At 42.5% G+C, this 20,298-nt stretch overlaps 1 protein-coding gene across 1 annotated transcript in view; it reads right to left on the reverse strand.

Annotated features, from left to right (window-relative positions):
• Window positions 1–20,078, reverse strand: part of LOC117355202 (thyroglobulin-like) — a 41,562-nt gene extending 21,484 nt beyond the window's left edge. Inside the window, exons 1-4 of the mRNA XM_033933390.1 lie at window positions 20,019–20,078; window positions 14,897–15,061; window positions 12,287–12,454; window positions 2,971–3,152 (exon numbers count right to left, since the gene is read on the reverse strand). Coding sequence (XP_033789281.1) covers window positions 2,971–3,152; window positions 12,287–12,454; window positions 14,897–15,031 — 485 coding nt within the window. The 5' untranslated portion in view covers window positions 15,032–15,061; window positions 20,019–20,078. The remainder of the gene's footprint in view (window positions 1–2,970; window positions 3,153–12,286; window positions 12,455–14,896; window positions 15,062–20,018) is intronic.
• Between the last annotated feature and the right edge of the window lie 220 nt (window positions 20,079–20,298).

Consider the following 20,298-nt stretch of genomic DNA (forward strand, 5'->3'; position numbering starts at 1 on the left):
CTCTGTTATGCAGTTCTCCACCTGCCGCTGAAGGTATTGCTGTTCTTTCTTATACTTTTTCTTTTGCTTCTCTGGAGCCAGCTTATACAGAGTGGACACCATACGTTGTTTCTTTTGTAAGTCCTGCAGCTTTTTCTCCAGTCCAGCCATCCCCTTAACTGTTAATATGGCTCTTGTGGCCAAATCCATGTCCTTCTCCACCTCCTCCTCCCCACTGAAAATATCCTCCTCTGACCCTTGTGAGTCCTCCATATCCTCCACCACTGTAACAGCCTGGGCTTTCTTCCTGCCCATCTCTACCTCCAACTCCCAGGCCCTGCCAGACCCCTGTTGTACCTTCATGCTCCTTGGTGTCAATTCTGGAACAGGAACCCTTCCTCTAGGAGCTCTGGGGTCTGGCTCTTCTGGCCTCCTCCAGCCTGATGGCCCAGGCTTTTCACCATCTGGTTCCCTCCTTCCTTCCATAGTAGGCCCTCCAATCCAGGACCTTCCCTGGGAAGGGACCCCAGGCTTCATAGCTCTGCCTGGGGCACAGAGCTAGGCCCAGCTCCCACCTTCCACAGGCCTCTGGTTCTCAGTTGCAGCTCTCTCTTCAGCTCCTCTCACAACCACAGTCACACACAGACTGGTTCCAACTACTGAAGTCTCCGTCAAAGCTCACTCCAGCCCAGCCATTGAAGCCCTCCCCAGCCCATCTTCAAACAAACAGTCATATACAGACACAGACCGTGCAAGTCTGCCCAGTACTGGCCTTAGTTCTTCAATATTTACTGATTCTAGATCCTCTCTTGTTCATCCCCAAGTTTCAGACCGTAAGTGGATACTAAAGTGATTCTACATCATTTGATTAATTGAGTAAACGCTAACATTCAAATCCCTACTTCATAAAACTCCTGCTTTCATCTATAAATTACTAATTCCATATACTTCTAATAGAATGCTGAGATCCAATGAACAACACTTGCTGACGATCCCTTCACTTAAAATTATTAGTACAAGACAGCAATTTATCTTTTCTATTACAGCCCCCCAAACATGGAATTCGCTTTCTATATATTTGAGGGAAGAACGTAACTTGGAGAAATTTAAGAGTAAATTAAAGAGCTTTCTTTGATAATTAGCTAGCTAGTTCCCTAGCTAATTTTAATTTTACTACATAACCTTATTGAAGCATTTTAACTTCCCCTACCTCATGTATTTTCCTAAACATCTTGCTTACTTTCAAATAATTTGTAGTTCTTTTCCCTTCCTTTCCTTGTGTTCTTAAGTTTGTCAAGTTTGTCAATAGTCTTGTAAGACTTAGCTCTTTTTATGCGTTGTATTGTTTCCTAAATCTTTGTAATTTTATCACTATGTACATCACTTAGAATAATGATTAAGCGATTAATCAAAATTTTATTAAACTTGAAACTTGAAACATCATGCAGATTTGTTTTGGTAGTCAAAAAATATGCAGATAGTCAGCATTGAGAGAACTGTCCATTTAATCCCACTCTGATTTCTATCTTTTAACCAACTCCCAATCCACAACTGATTACCTCATCGCGTGGCTTTTTAAATTTCCTCAGGAGTCTCTCATGAGGTACTTTGACAAAAACATTCTGAAAATGGATGAACTACATTAACTGGCTGTTAATCATGCCTTCAGAAAATGTAACAGACTTGTGAGGCAAGGCTTCCCTCGATTAAATCCATGTTGACTCAATTATGATTTTTTTAATAGTTTCTTTCATTTAAATCAGGGGTGTCCAAGCTTTTTGCTTCCCTGGGCCGCATTGGCCGAAAAAAATGTTTCTGGGGCCACACAAACGCGCAAACACTGCAACAAGACAGAGGAGGGAGCTGGCAAGACGGTAAACACCCGGGGGCAGCAGAGGAAAACACTGCATTGCCCTCGACCGGGGCCGCACAGAATACTTCACGGGGCCACAGGTTGGACACCCCTGATTTAAATCATTGATAACATTAAGCATACCAGTCTATAATTTCCAGGTTTACCCATAGAATCCTTTTAAAAACTGAGCATAAGAGGAGCCATACTGGGTTAGACCTAATTTTTCCCATTCTATGCAAAAAGCTACCAGAAAAGAAAAATTAAATTAAAAAAGAACAGAGGCATAGTTCTAGAGACCACCTGAATTATTACAGTTTGTTATGCATTCCAGTGACCCAACCTAAGCATTTTCCAAATATGTCACTGGCTTTTCAAGATCATAAGGGTCTAGGGGGAAAAGGCAGAAATACGCTTTCAAAGGGCCAAATAGTCAGTGTTGTTTAGTTGGTAAGGAATGGCTCCTGGCTGGCTAAATAGCACATAGCTATTCATCCGTAGATATTCAGTAGGGGTAGCCGGCTTTCTCATGCTGAATATCCCAGTCTCTGGATTGGCCGGTGACCAGCTATGTCACCCAACACAGACAGTCACTGCCAATATTCAGTGGCTCACTGGCTAAGCTCACCGGCCAAAGACATGTGTGTGGCGCAGTGGTTAGTGCTACAGTCTCAGCACCCTGAGGTTGTGGGTTCAAATCTTAGTGATCCTGGGCAAGTTAATTAATCCCCATTTGCTCCAGGTATATTAGGTAGTGTGAGCCCACCAGGATAGATAGAGAAAAATGCTTGAATACCTGAATGTACGCCACTTAGGCTATAAATTGTATATAAATATTACAAGAAATAAATAAAAGGTTGGCATATCTTTGACTGCTTAGAATTAAACAGCTAGCCGTTGAATATTAGTGTAGCTGGCCGGCCAAAAATAAACTGGAAATTTAATGCCAGTGGCATTGAATTTCTGGTATCCCCACCAAACGTGGGAGATCATCAGTGGTCTCCCGCAATTTGAATATGAGCCTGAAAATCTCCTGGATTTATGCATCTCTGGATAACTCTTTTGCTGGTTCAGGAAAAGGCAGGGTCACCTGAAAAGAACCTAGAAAAAGAAAAGCGTTCAGCTGTCTAGTTCTTTACCGTGTGGAGTTTTCCAAGGCCCTGGAAAAGACAGAGTAATCAGATGAGGTATGCTGCAGTGAGTAATACCAGACAGCTGCGTCTCGGACAAGGGGATTCTGCTCTTCTCCTCCTAAGGAATTCTGCAGGGCCTGGTAAAATGAAGTTTTGGTGTCTGTTCTTCCTTGGCTTTCCTCAAATTTCTAGCAAACAATAAAAATAAACAGTTTTCACATGGTTAAAAAAATATGAGGCGTGCAGCCTATGCAGCCTAAACAAAAGCAAAAGCCGGAGGTGAAATCTAGTTTAATAAAATGCAGCTGTCTGTCACTCCTGATAACTACTCACCATAAATCCTTTCAAGCAGTGGAAAAAAAAAAAAATCCAAAATCACCGTGATGGCTGACTCTTCTTTTAGCATACAGTATTTCTTTTATAAAGATGAAATCCTTGTAGTTCTTTGAGGAGAACAATTTTCAAAGCCATACACAAGGTTAGATTGACCTCTCCAAAAATTGCACAGCATAAGTATTAAGTTGCGTTCACAACTTGCAGGAGATTGAGGGGGGACACGATCGAAACATTCAAGGTACTGAAGGGAACAGACTTAGTAGATAAGGACAGGTTGTTCACCCTCTCCAAGGTAGGCAGAACGAGAGGGCACTCTCTAAAGTTGAAAGGGGATCGATTCCGTACGAACGTAAGGAAGTTCTTCTTCACCCAGAGAGTGGTAGAAAATTGGAACGCTCTACCGGAGTCTTTCATAGGGGAAAACACCCTCCAGGGATTCAAGACAAAGTTAGACAAGTTTCTGCTGAACCAGTTAGGACGCTGGTCTTTGACCAGAGGGCCGCCGCGTGAGTGGACTGCTGGGCATGATGGACCCCAGGTCTGACCCAACAGCGGCAATTCTTATGTTCTTATACGTTTAGATGCATTAAAATTGAGCACTGACTATCACGACAGAGCACTACAACTTAGTAAAAGAGCCCATGTTTCTATTTGTTGAGGGCATTTCTTCTTTTGGTTTCTCCCGTATTAACACGCATACACACAACTCCACCTCAGCTCTGCCCAAACTATGCCTAGGAGTTCGCATAAGGGTCGATTCCATCCTTCAGTGCGCCTACGTTGTACACACACATCGTATATGTCCCTGCAAAAGTCTATAGCCTACTTTACATGTAGAAAATGCTTTAAATTAGCCTCCACAGAGGGCAGTGATAGGAACCATATGCATGGAGATAGCTAGAGCTGCTTTAAAAATAATAATAATAATTTATTCTTGTATACCGCTATACCCAAGAAGTTCTAGGTGGTTCACATCCGTTAATTAAGATCCGCGATGACACACGGATTTACAAAATTTTGACAAAGTTACAAGCAACGAAGAAGGGAGCGTGGGGACGCTTTAACAGAGTTTTATCAAAAGTACAAGCAGCATCGAAGATAGGGATGGAAGGTAAGAGAAAATGAGAGAGGAGACCAAGTATAGGGGGAGGAGGAAGGGGGAGGGCAGTAGGAGCGGTGGGAGAGTGGGAGAGGGGTAGTTGCAGGTGGAAAGGGGTTATAGGACCTGTTCGCGGAAAAGGTGCGTTTTGAGTAGTTTTCTGAAGCTAAGGTAGGTAGGGGCCTCGAGCATCAATTGGGCTAGCCAAGGGTTCAGCTTAGCCACCTGGTAAGCAAAGGTTTTGTCAAGGAATCTTTTCAAGTTTTCAAGTTTCAAGTTTATTAGGATTTTATATACCGCCTATCAAGGTTATCTAAGCGGTTTTTACAATCAGGTACTCAAGCATTTTCCCTATCTGTCCCGGTGGGCTCACAATCTATCTAACGTACCTGGGGCTTTGGAGGACTGAGTGATTTGCCCAGGGTCACAAGGAGCAGCGCGGGGTTTGAACCCACAACCCCAGGGTGCTGAGGCTGTAGATCCAACCACTGCGCCACACGCTCCTCACAGTGAGGTGACATAATTTTATGGAGGGGAAGACGAACAACTGGATTCTGCAACCACCAAAGTGATAAAGAGGAAGCTCAACAAGTGAACTGGCTGGACCCTTAAATCTCTATCTGCACCCCTCAGCTTCCTAAAACGAAGAGTAATTTTTATTCGGTCTTCGCCAAAAAAACTTTTTGCCTCTTACACAACACTGTACCTAGTTTCTGAATATCTCTTTTGATGGCAGTATTTTGGGAGATATGAAAAGGGGAAAAGATCTCTACATATCTATTCCCATATTTCGAAGATCATGAATATAAGATGATTCACATATACTCAGAATTGTGTAATTTGACGAAGAGCCGAAGCTCCTATAGCCAAACCCGCCACCCAATCACTGTGTATGGATTATGGAATAGTGACAAACAATAAAGAATTACTATATAGTGATTGTTCAAAGATCTTTCTTCATTCAAAAAAGCTATAATAGTAAATATAACTTAGTTTTTGGGATGTAAATGAGACCCGTTTATATCCCAAAAGCTAAGGGCTCCTTTTACTAAGGTGCGTTAGGGCCTTAACATGCGGAATAGCATGTGCTAGACCTTAACACCAGCATTGAGCTGGCATTATTCTAGATGTGTCGCGCAGTAATTTCATGTGTGCGCTAAAAATGCCAGCGCACCTTAGTAAAAGGAGTCCTAAGTTACTCAAAATATGTGATATTCAAAATATGTGAATATATATGTAGAGATCTTTTTTCCTTTTCATGTTGATTTATTTTGATCTCTATTTCTCGTGCAATACTTTATTACACAGATTCCCTACCCCTGTTTTGTGACTTAGTATTTTGGGACATACCATGATATTCAGCAAGTACTTAACCAGTGGAGGACCCCTCCTCTGCAGCTGAATTAACTTCATTGAGGCCGATATTCAGTGTTATTTAGCCAGCTGGGAACAGCTCCCTGCTGGCTAAATAGCTCATAGCAACTATCACATGCTATTCTATAGATGTTAATCAGGTTATGCTATGGAATCAGGTTTTCTAGTCTACCTTTACCTATTCAGTTCAAGGTCGGATTATATTACAAGAGGTTGGGTCAGTTACCCAGGAAGTTGCAATGGGCAGATTGACTCGGACATTCAACTGGGTTCCTAGTACAGGTAGATCAGTGTAGTTCTTAATACAATTAGGTCATAGTTTCAACTATATAGTTACAAGTAGGTCATTGTTGGTTCTTTGGCTATATCCCGTTGAATATCCAGCTTAGCGGATTGGTCGATGTCAGGCCCGTTTGATGGAAGAACGTTTTTTTTAAACAGGGGATATCCTAAAAAAGCAATCAGACAGGGATTTTGGAGGGCAAAATATGCACAACGGGAGCTGTTGTTAAAAGAGGAATCTGTTGCTGAGGAAGAGGGAGAGATGATCGCTTGTGTAATTCCGTATTCATAGGCAGCAGGTACACTTATACAAATTACGAAGAATTATTGGTATATATTACGGTTACATCCCCCTCTGCAACAATTTCCCATGATATCTTTTAGTAGAGGGAAAAATTGAGCTATCATAATAGCATAGGGGATTTTGATGGTAGGCATACTGGTTGCGGCAGGTGCCAGAGGTGTTCTAAAACTATTGAGGGCAGTGAATGGTTAGTCCCAAGAAAAAGTTTTTGATTAGATCTAGGCAATTTTATCCAAAGTTTTGGCATTGGCGAAACCTTTTGCATCAGTTGGCCATCTGGGAAGCTAGAGATGCTGGAAGGATGAGGAAGTGAAAGATGTTGTTTATGCAAATATGGGATCCATATTTGCAAGCCTTATTTCCTAAAGGTCGTAGTGTGGTTTTAAGATGGGTGTCCTAAGTGTGATTGAGGAGAGGTAGAGAGTACCATTGGAAGGGGAAGAGAAGGGAGGGTTTGGGGAGGGAAGGTAGAGGGTATTAAATGATTTAAAACATGTAGTCATACATAGATTGAGTGGGATTTGATGGGGGATGAAGGTATTTTCTAGGTTTATATGGGATGTATTTTACTCGATGCCTCATTATTATACTATAAATCAATGGACCGGATCATATAGATTCGCAGCTTTTATGGATTAGCCTCAGCCCCACCACTCCACCGTTGTAGTATCTCGTGACCGCGGGAAGATTTATGTGGCACTTCATCACTGGCTGTCCATGTTTATATTTTCATACTCAATGTTTTATATTTTTTTTTTAGTTTTGTTCGTTTAAAAAAAATATATACTCTATGTTTATAATTTTCCATCAATAGTAGTATATGTACTTAACTTATATCAGCCACCGCCTGGGAGTCTGACCCTGTATCAAGGGTCTCCCTATATACAGTAGAAAGACCATATACAGGAGTTGCTTAAGAATGATAATATTATTATCATTAAGGCAGATAAGGGTGGGGCTACAGTGGTGATGAACAGACAAGCCTATGATAATGAAGCCACAGTTGAATGACACGCATGCTTACCTTAGACTAGACCAAGATCCTACAGATAGGTTAGGTACAGAAATATTGGAGCACCTTAACATTCACCTTAGGAATGGAATGCTGACCTAAAAAGAATATACCTTTTTATTTGAAAAGAATCCTAGGATTCCTAGAATCTCCTTTGTTCCTAAGATCCATAAGACCTTGATAGAACCGCCCGGTCGCCCTATACTTAACACACGGTAATCCATTCTTGAACCCCTTTCTAAATTTGTTGACTATTTCTTACGGGATGAGGTTCCTAAGATTACATCTTATATTAAGGATTCATCTCAATTTTTTAAGAAATTGGAGGGACTGGGCATAGATATGTTAGATAAGTGGATGGTGACCTTGGATGTTGTATCCTTATACACTCAGATTCCTCAAGATGAGGCACTATTATTAATAGGGGAGATATTGCAACAAAGACAGGGCCCCCAACGGATTTCAACAGAGTTTTTGACCCAATTGGCCTATTGGGTCATTCATGACAATTATTTCCAGTACCTGGACCAATTTTTTCAGCAGATCCAGGGGGTGGCTAAGGGGGCCACTTTGGCCCCCTTGGTCGCCTCCTTATACATGTCTAGTTTTGAAGAAAAGTTTATATATGGATCCATATGGCACCCACAGATTTTATACTGGGGCCAGTTCCTGGATGATATTTTTTTGATATGGCAAGACACTAGAGAACGTTTGGATCAGTTTGTGGACCACCTAAACTCCATAGATGCCAATATAAAATTCACAATGACATGCCACAATACATACATTGAATTTTTAGATATAGCGATCTCAGTAACCGAGGGAAAGATTAGCACTTCCTTATATAGAAAACCAGTTACGAGAAACACTGTCCTCCACTTTGATAGTTTCCACCCATTTAAACTTCGGTTTAATTTACCTATTGCCCAATTTTTGCGGATCCGCCGAATATGCTTCTCTGAAGGGGAGTTCAAGATTCAGGCTACTCTCCTTTCAGAAAGATTTAGACAGAGGGGCTATCCGGAAAAAGCGATTAAACAGGCATACTTGAGGGCTAGATTTTCCCAACGTGAACTCCTTCTTCAGGAGGTCACTAATTCCCAGGACACAGAAGGAGAGACACTGACGTGTGTGCTCCCCTATTCTAGGGCAGCTAATACGATGGTTACAATGATGAAACGTCATTGGTACATTGTACAGACTCACCGAGCTTTACAACAATTCCCTAGGATAGCATATTCTAGAGGCATCATGCTGGGACAAAGATGTAATTTCCAAAAATACGGGGTGGCTTCTAGGAAAGATGGAGGTCAGCACAGGAGATGTGGTAAATGCCAATGGTGTTCATCTACCATTGAAGGGAAATCATGGAAGGTCCCCGGGAGGGATATTATTTTGTGTTCCAAGACTGACACAGACTGTACCTCACAAGATGTGATATATGTTATTGTTTGCCCGTGTGCTTTGTTATACATAGGACGGACGTCGAGGACAATCCGGGTCCGTCTTACGGAACACAAATCAAGGATTTTGAACAGAGTTATTAATGCCCCTTTGGTAGATCACTGGATCGCACATAATCATAAACTTGATGAGATTAAGTGGCGGGTCATAAGCAGAGTGACTGGGAGGGATGGTGGGAAAGACCATAAAAAGCTGAATGAAATTGAACAAAGATACATTTTTTCATTGAATACAGCTGTACCCCACGGACTGAATGGGGAGATTGAGTGGATTTCGGTGATTGGTTAGTGGTTGGACCAATGAGCCTCAGGGGGAGGGGTTTTGATTATGAATGATAGCTGAGTGTATATTAACCCTGAGGTCAGACGCCGCCGCCATCTTACTCTGGATATTAAACTGAGTCGGATGACACGCGCGACCTCGGTAAGCACTAATTGGGTAGAAATGCATATGAACTATAGAGGGAGGTTGGTTAGAACTGATATTAACGGCCTCTTTTCTACTGTATATAGGGAGACCCTTGACACAGGGTCAGACTCCCAGGCGGTGGCTGATATAAGTTAAGTACATATACTACTATTGATGGAAAATTATAAACATAGAGTATATATTTTTTTAAATGAACAAAACTAAAAAAAAAAAACATTGAGTATGAAAATATAAACATGGACAGCCAGTAATGAAGTGCCACATAAATCTTCCTGCGGTCACGAGATAGTACAGCGGTGGAGTGGTGGGGCTGAGGCTAATCCATAAAAGCTGCGAATCTATATGATCCGGTCCATTGATTTATAATACAACCATTTGGGACTGGTAGAAGTATACTATTAAGGTGTTTGCCATATAATTAGAAAGTCATTATTATACTAAGCACCTGGTGTTGTATGTAATATTGACCACATCAATATGTTCATCATATTATTATATTTGATGCATCGTCATTGTTATACAAGTTTTAATGTTGAATTTGTTGTTGTTTGCATCAATAAAAATTGTTTGAACTTAATAAAGCTTGGGGTTTTTAAAAAATGTTTTACATTTTAGTGTTAAAGTGCTCAGTCCCCCAATCATGAAGTCACATAAATGTATGACCAACTGTGGCTAGGTGTTTCTATTCACAGAGCCATCCATGACGCAGTGATGACAGGCATGTCATGTGGCAAGTACCGATTCGAATAAATGGCAGAATACCCCAAATAAGCAAAGCAAATTACGAGTTGTATTCTTGATTTGTTTTCATTCTCCGGGATTTGCCCTGCATAAATGGCTACCTCAATTAACTAATGTCCCAAGAAACCGGAATCTGCTGTATTTAAACAGGGAAATCCCCTTTTCTGAATGAAGACCATGGTACCTCTGTTTTTATTTTTTTTTTTTTTACAATTTATATTCTGCATATCCTACAATTCTATGCGGATTACAAATTATTCAGGTACTCAAGCATTTTTCCCTAACTGTCTCGATGGGCCCCCCCTCCTTCAAGTTTTAAGTTTATTAAAAAAAATTTTAAACCGCTTAATCAGGTTTCTAAGCGGTGTACAATATAAAAACATAAGAACATAAGAAATGCCTTCACCGGATCAGACCGAGGTCCATCAAGTCCGGTGATCCGCTCACGCAGCGGCCCATTTAGGTTCTCTATTATGAAAACCTGAAATTACCGTATCCCTCAATATGATTTGCAAAAAGGTGTATATCCAACTTGTGCTTGAAACCCTGAAGAGTAGTCTCCGCCACAACATCCACAGGAAAAGTTAGGGATACTAAACAATACCAACATAGATTAGTAAGACACATAATGAGACGTATGGAGTAACTTCAAACAGAAGGGAGGAAGGGTGAGAACTACAACTGTGAGAAAACGAGCACAATAAAAGGGGAAAAAACAATAGGTTAGGGTAAAAAGCAGTGAAGCTTATTTTAGTCCTTAAAAGGACAGTTACTGTCCAAAAGCATCCTGGAACAAGAATGCTTTTAATTTTTATTTTGAATTGATTTATTACGGATTCACTGCGCAAATGATTAGGTAGCGAGTACCAACGAGAAGGGGCAGCGACAGCAAAACTGTTGGATCGCAGCGTGTCGATTGATTTTAGTGACGGTACGCGGTAACAGCTCCGACGCTCCTATGAGCGTCGGAGTTGTTACCGCCATGGCCAGCGCTAAAAACATTAGTGCGATTTTGTAAAACGGGGGTGGGGTAGGGGGGGGGCGCGTGGTAAATGTCTGCATTACATCTGAGAATAGCATATTTGTTTGGAATTATTAACTGCCTTTTACATGAAGAGATTCACCCAAAGTGGTTTATAATACACTGAAAAGTAATCAGGTACTCTTAAATATTTTCCCTATTTGTTCCAGCAGGCTCACAATCTAACACTGGAGGGATAAAAGCCAGATCCTATAAACGGCGCCGTTGTCAGCAGCCACCTTATAAGCGGACGCCGATTGCGTGTCAGTCGCATGATGGCACCGTTTATAGAATAGTGGCTTCGGAAAAGGAAGGCACCGGAAACGTAGGCCAGGGTTTTCAAGGCTTACATTTCTGGCGCCTGCCTTTTAGGTGACGGGATACTCGCACGCCAGACGCCAGCACGCCGACAATCCAGCGCCGACAATTCGGCGCAAGACAGAAGCGCGCGGGGGAAAAATAATTTTTAAAGAGCTCCGACTGGGGGTTTGGGGTGGCAACCCCCCCACTTTATTGGTTAGTGTTTGCGCTGCCGTTGCGAGGGGGTTATAATGGAGGTTTCCAACCCCCCGAACACCCCTCCAACAGCAGCGCGAACACTAACCAATAAAGTGGGGGGTTGCCACCCCAAACCCCCCGTCGGAGCTCTTTAAAAATTACTTTTTCCCCCGCGCGCTTCTGTCTTGCGCCGAATTGTCAGCACTGGATTGTCGGCGTGCTGACGTCTTGCGCTCCACTGTCTATGAACCGCCTTTTATGTGAATCATGCTTATGGAGGCGTTTTACAATACCTAACGCCACTTCTGGCATTAGCCACACCTACAGTGGCATAAGGTGTCGTAAAGCACCTCCGTAAGCGTGATTCCTGTGTCTTTTTTTTTTTTAGGCGCCTTGAATTTTAACACCATTTTAAACAGTGTTTTGCACTTAACTTAGGCGCCAATAGGGCACTTACTGGCACCTACATTAAGATGCCGATTATAGAATATGGGCCTAAGTGACTTGCGCTGGAATCAAACTCGCAACCTCAGGATGCTGAGCCAGCAGTTCTAACCACTAGGCCACACCTGCACTGCATTTGCCAATCCACTTGATGTTGACACATTTCTATCGCCTCAAATTCAAACTGGAATTCATAAAGAGGAGGCTTTTGTTCTTAATTGCATCATTCATATATTAGCACAGATTATTTTACTTGCGATGATAATTTCTAGCAGTTGCTTGAAGGCTGATTATCCTAAACACTGCAATTATACTCACCTTAATTGCCTTGGCCCTATTGACAAGACCATCTTGTTCAGCACTTCCGATGAGCAGATCCACTTTCTGGAATCTTGAACGCTTCAGTGCTGTGGCCGGAGACTCCCGAAGGTAGGCCCCATCAACCACTGGGCCCCAAGACTGAAAAGGTCCACTTATGGCCAAAAGCTACAGAATGTTAGAAAGACAGACAATATATATCTACAGTATATCTATTATTATTGTTATTTAAAGATCAATGCTGTGAGTTCAGAACTTCTGAGTTTTGGGGGGGGGGGTATCAATAAACCCACCACCCCACTAGGATTGCCCTATATGCAAAATTAGGGTTACCAGATTTTAGTTCAGTAAAATCCGGACTCCACTAGACCCGCCCCCCAGGCCTGACTAGTTCCGCCCAGTCCTAGCCCCAATCCCGCCCTAGCCCCTCCCCCCCACCGCTGCCTGCTTTCGTCGGGCAGGAGGGCATTTACACATGCGCGGAAGTGACGCAATAATGTCATATGCACGTACGTGTGACATCATCGCGTGGCATCCGCACATGGCCTGACGCAATTTCGAGGAAGCTTTTCAAAACCCAGACCAAGTGCTGGGTTTTGAAAAGCCGTCCGAATCCCCGGACATGTCCTCAAAAAGAAGGACATGTACGGGGAAATCCGGACGTCTCGTAAGCCTAAGCAGAATGACTGATGACCCCTTTAGATAATAATTATTCAAAGAGCAATACTCAAAAGGCTTTATTTTGTAAAAGAGTATGCTACCCTCAGAAATGATGGCTTTGAATACTGTTTGTGGGTAGAAATATGCACATTGTTCAACACCATACATACTTCTACCTTGGATGGAAGACATGGCCGTAGGAACAAGAGAAAGAAGAGAGATTAGAACAGCCCCTTTAGTTTTAATTATTCAGCACTATATGCAACACTTATAATGGAAAATTTACGTGCAGAAAAAGCAGGCCCAAATTTCTGTGGGTAGTGTAATTTTTTCTTAGCCAATCATGATGGCCAAATGACTCAGCGTTCATGCGTTCATTATTGCTACAAATCCTGCAGCTAGATTTCCTGCAACCCGCCAAGCCAGTGTGGGATGAAAGGACTTCAAATCATAGTTGGATATTGGCAAAACTCTAGGGTGAAGGACTTCCTCTGCAACCAGACACATCTCACTCAATGATTGGTTTATTATAGATGATTAAAAAACGGTAGCTGAAAACTGGAGAGGAAGTGGCAGAGTTCAAAATCTGCTTCTGACACTGATGCAGCTTGTGAGTTTGGATGAGTCACCATGGGACAGAAAAATACCTGCTGTACCTAAATATGAAAGACATTTGCAAGCCTAAAAGCTATTGAAATGGTGCACATTCAGGTTCAATAGATATTTTTTTCTGTTCCAGGAGAGCTTACAGTGGGATTTGAGCCAGGACCCCCTGATTCTCAGCCCACTGCTCTAACCCATTAGGCTACCCCTTGGCTCTGTAGGGATGTCTGTGCGGCCTTTCGTTTACATGGATGTTCCTCTGATGCTATTCAGATACCCGTGTCCTTTGTTTTCCCTCTTCCATTTCAGTTTGAAAAATGAGTTTTCATGCTGGATATTTCCAGTGCATGATTTAAAACTTATACATTCTTACAGATATGTACAGCAAGAACGGTCTCTATTTTACGAGAAGTGCTAAACTGGAATTTAATTAGTCATATGGCCTGAATATTTACATCTCAATTTTACAAAGCCAGGACATGAAAGTCTACTCTAAAACTTAAGAATTCCAAAGGGGTGTGGTCTGGGTGTATTGTGGGAGGGACTAAGGCAGACCCCCCCCAAAAATTAAGTGTTCATACTCCATGTCAGAAGGGGAATGAATCTCCATATCCAAAAACATGGACATCAGCATGTGTCCCCTAGGACATCTAGTTTTGAGTAAAATGCTCCAATGGAACTGAGCTCTACTGCAGGGTTTGAGGAAGGTCACTCCCTTAATACTCTGTAGTTGCTGTACCCCACCTTCCCCTCCCCCAAAAAAGGAAACAAGGAATACCAGGTTCTGGGCATTGTCAGAAAAACTGTACATCTATCTTTCTAAAATGGCTAAAATACCCCCTGATACTCAATGGAACTTAGCCAGCTGGGTCCTATTCCCAGCAAACAGTCTTATTTGGCCAGTTATACTCTGAAAATCAGCAGGAGATAACCAGCTACCTCCTATTGTGCAACATAGCCAGTCACCTCCGATTTTCTTCGGAGCTAAGGCACATGGCCAGATAGACTCTCCTAAAAGGCGGTTTTGCCTTAGTCGGCCGGCTGATGAAAATCATCTTGGCAGCTAGGTGCAAGCTGCCAAACTTTGCCTCATATATTCAGTGCTGAAGCTGGATATGGCCCCAGCACTGAACATCCGGGATCACCGCAATCCGCAGGAGGTAGCTGGGCTGCCTCCCGCGGGCTGAAATCGGGCCCAGAGATTTTAAATAGTCCTGTTTCTAAAATGGATATCCCGGCCGAATATAATCAACGTATAAATGTCCATTTCAGAGCAAATACTAGCAGAACTGGAGATATCCTGACCAGGACGTCCTTTCTAAAATGCATTTGTAGCACTATCGGTACCTTGGTTTGTGCAGCATTAAGCACGTCCGCAGGGAGATCACGAAGGCAGGCCACCGTCTCTTCATCACTTGAGGATGCACAGCCAACCTCCTTAGCCAGAACCGCCACTTGCTTCGTCATTTTCTCACCTCTCATCACAGAAACTGGAGAAAAGGCGGACCCACCCTAGGATGAAAATATTGCGCATGCATTCGTTAGTACTGGCAGCTCATTTTATGACTTAACAAAAACAGGCAGAAAAATATATTAAAGGGCATCCACCCCGTGGACCAATCTCAAATAAAAGCACTTGGAAAACTTCAAAATATAATGTAATGTAATGTAATTTATTTCTTATATACCGCTAAATCCGTTAAGTTCTAAGCGGTTTACAGAGAAATATACATTGAAGAGTATAATAAAATAAGATAAATGAATAAAGAATTGGTACTTTGAAATTCCCTTACTGTCCCGAAGGCTCACAATCTTACTAAAGTACCTAAGGACAAACAAATTAGCAAATAATAGAAAGGAAAAATAAAGAATAGAGTAAATGAGATATAAAGCATCCTAACAAGAATACATAGAAAACATTGATCTCATTACGGCCATATTCTTTTGAAGCAAGTGTACATCCCAGCAATATTAAAGTGGGTAAAGTAAATTAAATTAAAATTATTTGTATTAAAACTAAATATATATAAATGAATTAATTAAGAGAGAAACCAAAAAACCGTTAGACAATGGAATTCTAATGAAAATTTAAAATAAAGATGTAAAACAAAATAAATAGAAAAAAAACCCAAAACAAAACAGTAAAAATAAATGAAATTTTAAACACGATGTTATAAGAGTCAGGAGGGTCTCAATTTCACTTCTGTCAGATCATCATTCTCAGCGTCTCTAGTCCATCAGCCGTTTTAACCGATCAACCGCCATTATCATCCACAACACGCAACTACAGGACACCTCCTCCGATGTAAAAGAAACCTCCCTCCGTCTCCTCAACGGTCAGTGCGCTGAACAGCTCCGTTTCCACACAGATCATGCCGACTTCAGTCAACTGCTCCCTGGTCCGGACTGCGCCTCACTCTGCCAGCCCTCGCTCCCGTAGACACCGCCTCTCATCACACCACAAATATAAGATTAATTAAAGAGACTTCAGTACTAGGGAGCTACTCTAGGTACCAAAGGCAGTTTAACCTGCGACGGTATCTCAAACGTGGCACTAAATGAGTCCGCTCCGTACCTCATAATGTCTCTTGGGATTTAATGCAAAACAAATATCGAAATCCCAGTGAATGTGTCCAAATGTATATTAAGTGCTCCTTTTGGGCTAAGTCCATTCAATCCATACTGTGTAGACTGTCCCATCTGCCACCCCTACTTGAAAAATCATCTGAATTTTGGAGCGTGTTAGTCACCTATGCCATTTTTACGTAAGAACATAAGTATTGCCGCTGCTGGGTCAGACCGGTGGTCCATCGTGTCTAGCAGTCCGCTCACGCGGCGGACCTCTGGTCAAAGCAGCGTTTTATTTACAGATGCTGTTTTTGCAGCGTGAAAAGTGTGAATCTGTTTCTGCCCCTGAAGATGGATCGAAACAGAGCTCTGTCGGGCAGCGACTTTGATTCCTCCTTGATTCAGATACGTTTTGCTTTTCATTGTTCTTTACTGTTTTCCGTTGCTTGTGATTTTTGAAAACCGATAGTCACTTTTTATGATTTTTCGAGTAGGGGTGGCACATGGACAGTCTGCGCAATATTGATTGAGTTGACCTTTAATATATTTTTCTGCCTGTTTTGGTTTTGTATTGTTTTATTTACTGGCAGTTTATTGGAGGAGTTTTTTTTTTTTGTATTTACGAATCATTTTATGAAACATTTTCTGCATGTAAACTGTATGAGGTTATATGCACGTACAAAGCAGATACACAGAAAGATAGCTTCTCCTTTTACCTCATATTCACACAGGAAATCCTAGAGGCGTTGTTTAGTTGGAGCTGCAATGTACACGCTTACTTTGTGTTGGAGAATGACACTGGGACCGTTTACCGCAGTAAACTGTGGTCACCGCAGTAAATCCGCAGTAATGGGGACATTTGCAACAGATTTACCGCGGTGAACAGTCTTGCTCCTGTGGTAAAAAAATTGCACCCGTGTCAGACTCGGCATCTCCTCCCCAGCTCCTCTTAGGCCTATTTTACCTTCAGAAGCCAGCTATGCCATGATGAAGGAACCCCAAACCAATGTGATTTGAAGAATAAAATTACTAGACATAAAAGGTAGAAAAAACCCATTTATTTTATATTTTGTGATTAGAATATTTCAGATTTGAAATATGTATCCTGCTAGAGCTGGTGTTAGACATAATTGGGAACTGCAAAGCCCAGGCTGTGCTTCGTTAACTTCCAGCTGGCTTAGGGCTCTCTCTCTGATCAGGGGGCAGTTGCCCTAGTTGCTTTCCCCTAACACTATTCCTGCCATGTGTGACTGAAGTATTCTCTTATCTTGATTTTTCTATGTAGCATTCTGTAATAATTCGGTTTGTTGAGTTTTAATAATAGTGGAGGGGATATTTGTGAAAGGGAGGGGAGACAGGGGTTTTGTTGATCCTTGCTCTGTATTATTTGTGTTTATAAAATGACAATTGTACAGAATAGTCTCTTTTTATACTTTAATAAAATAAGTTCAGTATAAAATCATAACTATTCGAGGCTTGTGCGGGTGGGATCTGACAGTTTGTAGGCTGGGGACGGGGAGTGAGCTCGCGGGGAAGGGGCAGGGATGGGGACGAGCTCAAGGGGACGGGGCGGGAATGGTGATAAAATTTTTCCCTATATTATTCTCTACTTTGTATAACACATATGTATACTTGTAGAGCGGGATTCGGTAAATGATGCTAAAAGCTAGGTTCCCGGAAAGATCTGCACTAAGGGAAGAAACGGGCGCTAACCACATTAGCGCATGTAAAATTCTAAAGATGCTAACTGAAACCTCAAGCCCTTTTATAACTTTAATCAATCTCACCTGTTCAATTACTCTCCATAATTTATAGCTTGAGTACCTGAATAATTTGTAATCCGCATAGAATTGTAAGCTATGCAGAATATAAATTATTTTTAAAAAATTAGAAAATAAACACTTAGCTTGTGATCTTGAAAGTCTTCCTGCTTTATCAAGGCTGTTCTTTAAGCCACCAACATTTGTCCTGACCACTTAAGCATTAAAGATACAGTACTTCCCCTGATATTCAAAAACCATGAATACGGTTTATCGCCTGGGATGACAGGAGAAGGCAGCTGGAGCACCGGCGAGTGGAAATCACTCGTGGTATGCTCCGACCGCCTCTTCCTGCACTAAAATCAGGCTTCACCCATCAGGAGCTGCTTTGACACTTAGCTCCTGATTGGTGAAGCCCAACTTTAGCACAGGAAGTCCCGGTCGGAGAAGACCGCGAATGTCCGGGACCGCGGACCGCGAATGACCGGAGGAACGCTGTATTTGAGCCCGGTTGGGAGAAGTCATTATATTTCTTTGGGGCATCTTTAGTGTGTCCACTGTGCGCTAATATGCTTAGTGCATGCAAACACAGTAGGGCCCGTTGAATTCCCCGCTAAACCTGTATTTTACCAAGGGTGATTTGTACTAAGCACCCTTTATAGAAAACTGCTCAGCACCGATTCCCAAGTCCAACTTCAGGCACCTACGGCTGCTGAAACCTGGTGTAAATTCTGGCGCTTAAATTTCCTCCCTGATTCGCCCACGTCCCCTTTGGAGATGCGCACTAGAATTTTTAGGCGTCCTTGTTGCGGACCAGCGACGAGGGCAGATGCAAGTGCAAATCAAATAGGGCCAATTTTAATTACTGATTGTAAATGCCTTAACACCTTGTTAAATAATTATTTTATGAGCGCATCTGCCCCGTGCGACAAATTTTCACTGTTATTTTGTGAATTATACCAAGAGTAATTTGCACTATGTAAGTTTATTCGCTACATTTATTCACGCACAGCATGCTCCTGTGATGGTGTTGGGGCTAAGTTGTGATTCTATTTCACTCTGGGAAAAGCCCCGGAAGGTCGAGCGTGGTGGCTGTGGTTCTTTTTGAACTTTTGGCTGCCTCAAGCTTGCAACCGCACACTGGAGGACATACTTCACTATTATTATGGTAGTATTTTGGTGTTAGTGGTACAGTGGAATTCCTTCCCTACACTTCATTGGCAAGTCCGATTTATCGGACGATGAATGCTAAGGCGCCCAGAGAATATAATGGATGCCTTAGCATTTAGCATGCGCTAAATCGTTTAGTACTCCTTAATAAAAGGACCCCATAGTGACTTTTAAGATATTCAGCAGCAATTAGGGTTTCTTTGTTTTTCCTTTTTCAGATGAGCTCTCTGCCTCTGATTCTTCACTAAGCCCACTGATCAAGTCCCAACCACTCAGCGACCCCTGTGCGACCCGATTCACTAACCTCTTTCCCGATCATCCTTTGATCCGCGCATGCAAATGAGGAGGAACGGCACTCAAATGTAGGCAGGCAGCGATTCACTAAACAAATCTGGAACACCGACCGGGCTGGCCGATCAACAAAAGAAGCGGCTGCTGGGGACCAGTCGCTCACTGCTTTCCGACTGTATCTCCTGCTCTCCTGCCCCGACTCTCTTCTCGTCGCCCGGCTCTCTGCCCCAACTCACCGCTCTGCTGCTCGACTCAACGCCCTGCTCTCACCCCGAATCTCTCCTGCCGCCCCGACTCGCCACCCTGCTCTCGCCCCGACTCTCCTGCCCTTCCCCACACTGTGAGCTCGCGGTTTTAACCTGCAGGTTTAAAGCGGGTTTAAACCATGGGGTCGCGAAGAAAAGGAGAAGTAAAAAAAAAAGCAAAAAAAAAAAAAAAAGGTCGCTGCTCTGTAAGCATGCGCAGACCATCTACATTTGGTCTGCGCATGCGTTGGGATCGCTATTCAGCGATCACTATAGTCGGTTGGGGGCATGATTCCGATCGTCCTCATTTGCATGAGGACGCGTCGTGACTCAGCCCCCCCGGACCCGGATCGTATCGGTAGGTCCGTTTAGTGAATCTAGCCCTAAGGGACGAAAGATATTCCACCCCATCCCCTCCCTTTTATTCCATCACACCTTATTAGGGATTCGTCTCAAAATGGTGTAGCTCCAATCGGGAAAGTACTGATGCAGAAATACCTTCTTCAATGAATATCAATACCAGCTGCATTCTGACAGCAGTAGTTTGTCCCAAATTAGAAAAAAAAAAAAAAAGATATTACTAGTTTAAAAGATATTTGGCAAGTTGCTGTAAGGACTGAAGAGTGTATAAAGTTAACCGTTCCACAATCATGTAATTTCTCTCAGCAGACTGTTTACAAATTTCATGAGATGGATTTAAAAGTAAACTGGCATA

The sequence above is a fragment of the Geotrypetes seraphini genome, chromosome 2, assembly GCF_902459505.1.
Source record: "Geotrypetes seraphini chromosome 2, aGeoSer1.1, whole genome shotgun sequence".
In the NCBI taxonomy this organism is placed as follows: domain Eukaryota; kingdom Metazoa; phylum Chordata; class Amphibia; order Gymnophiona; family Dermophiidae; genus Geotrypetes; species Geotrypetes seraphini.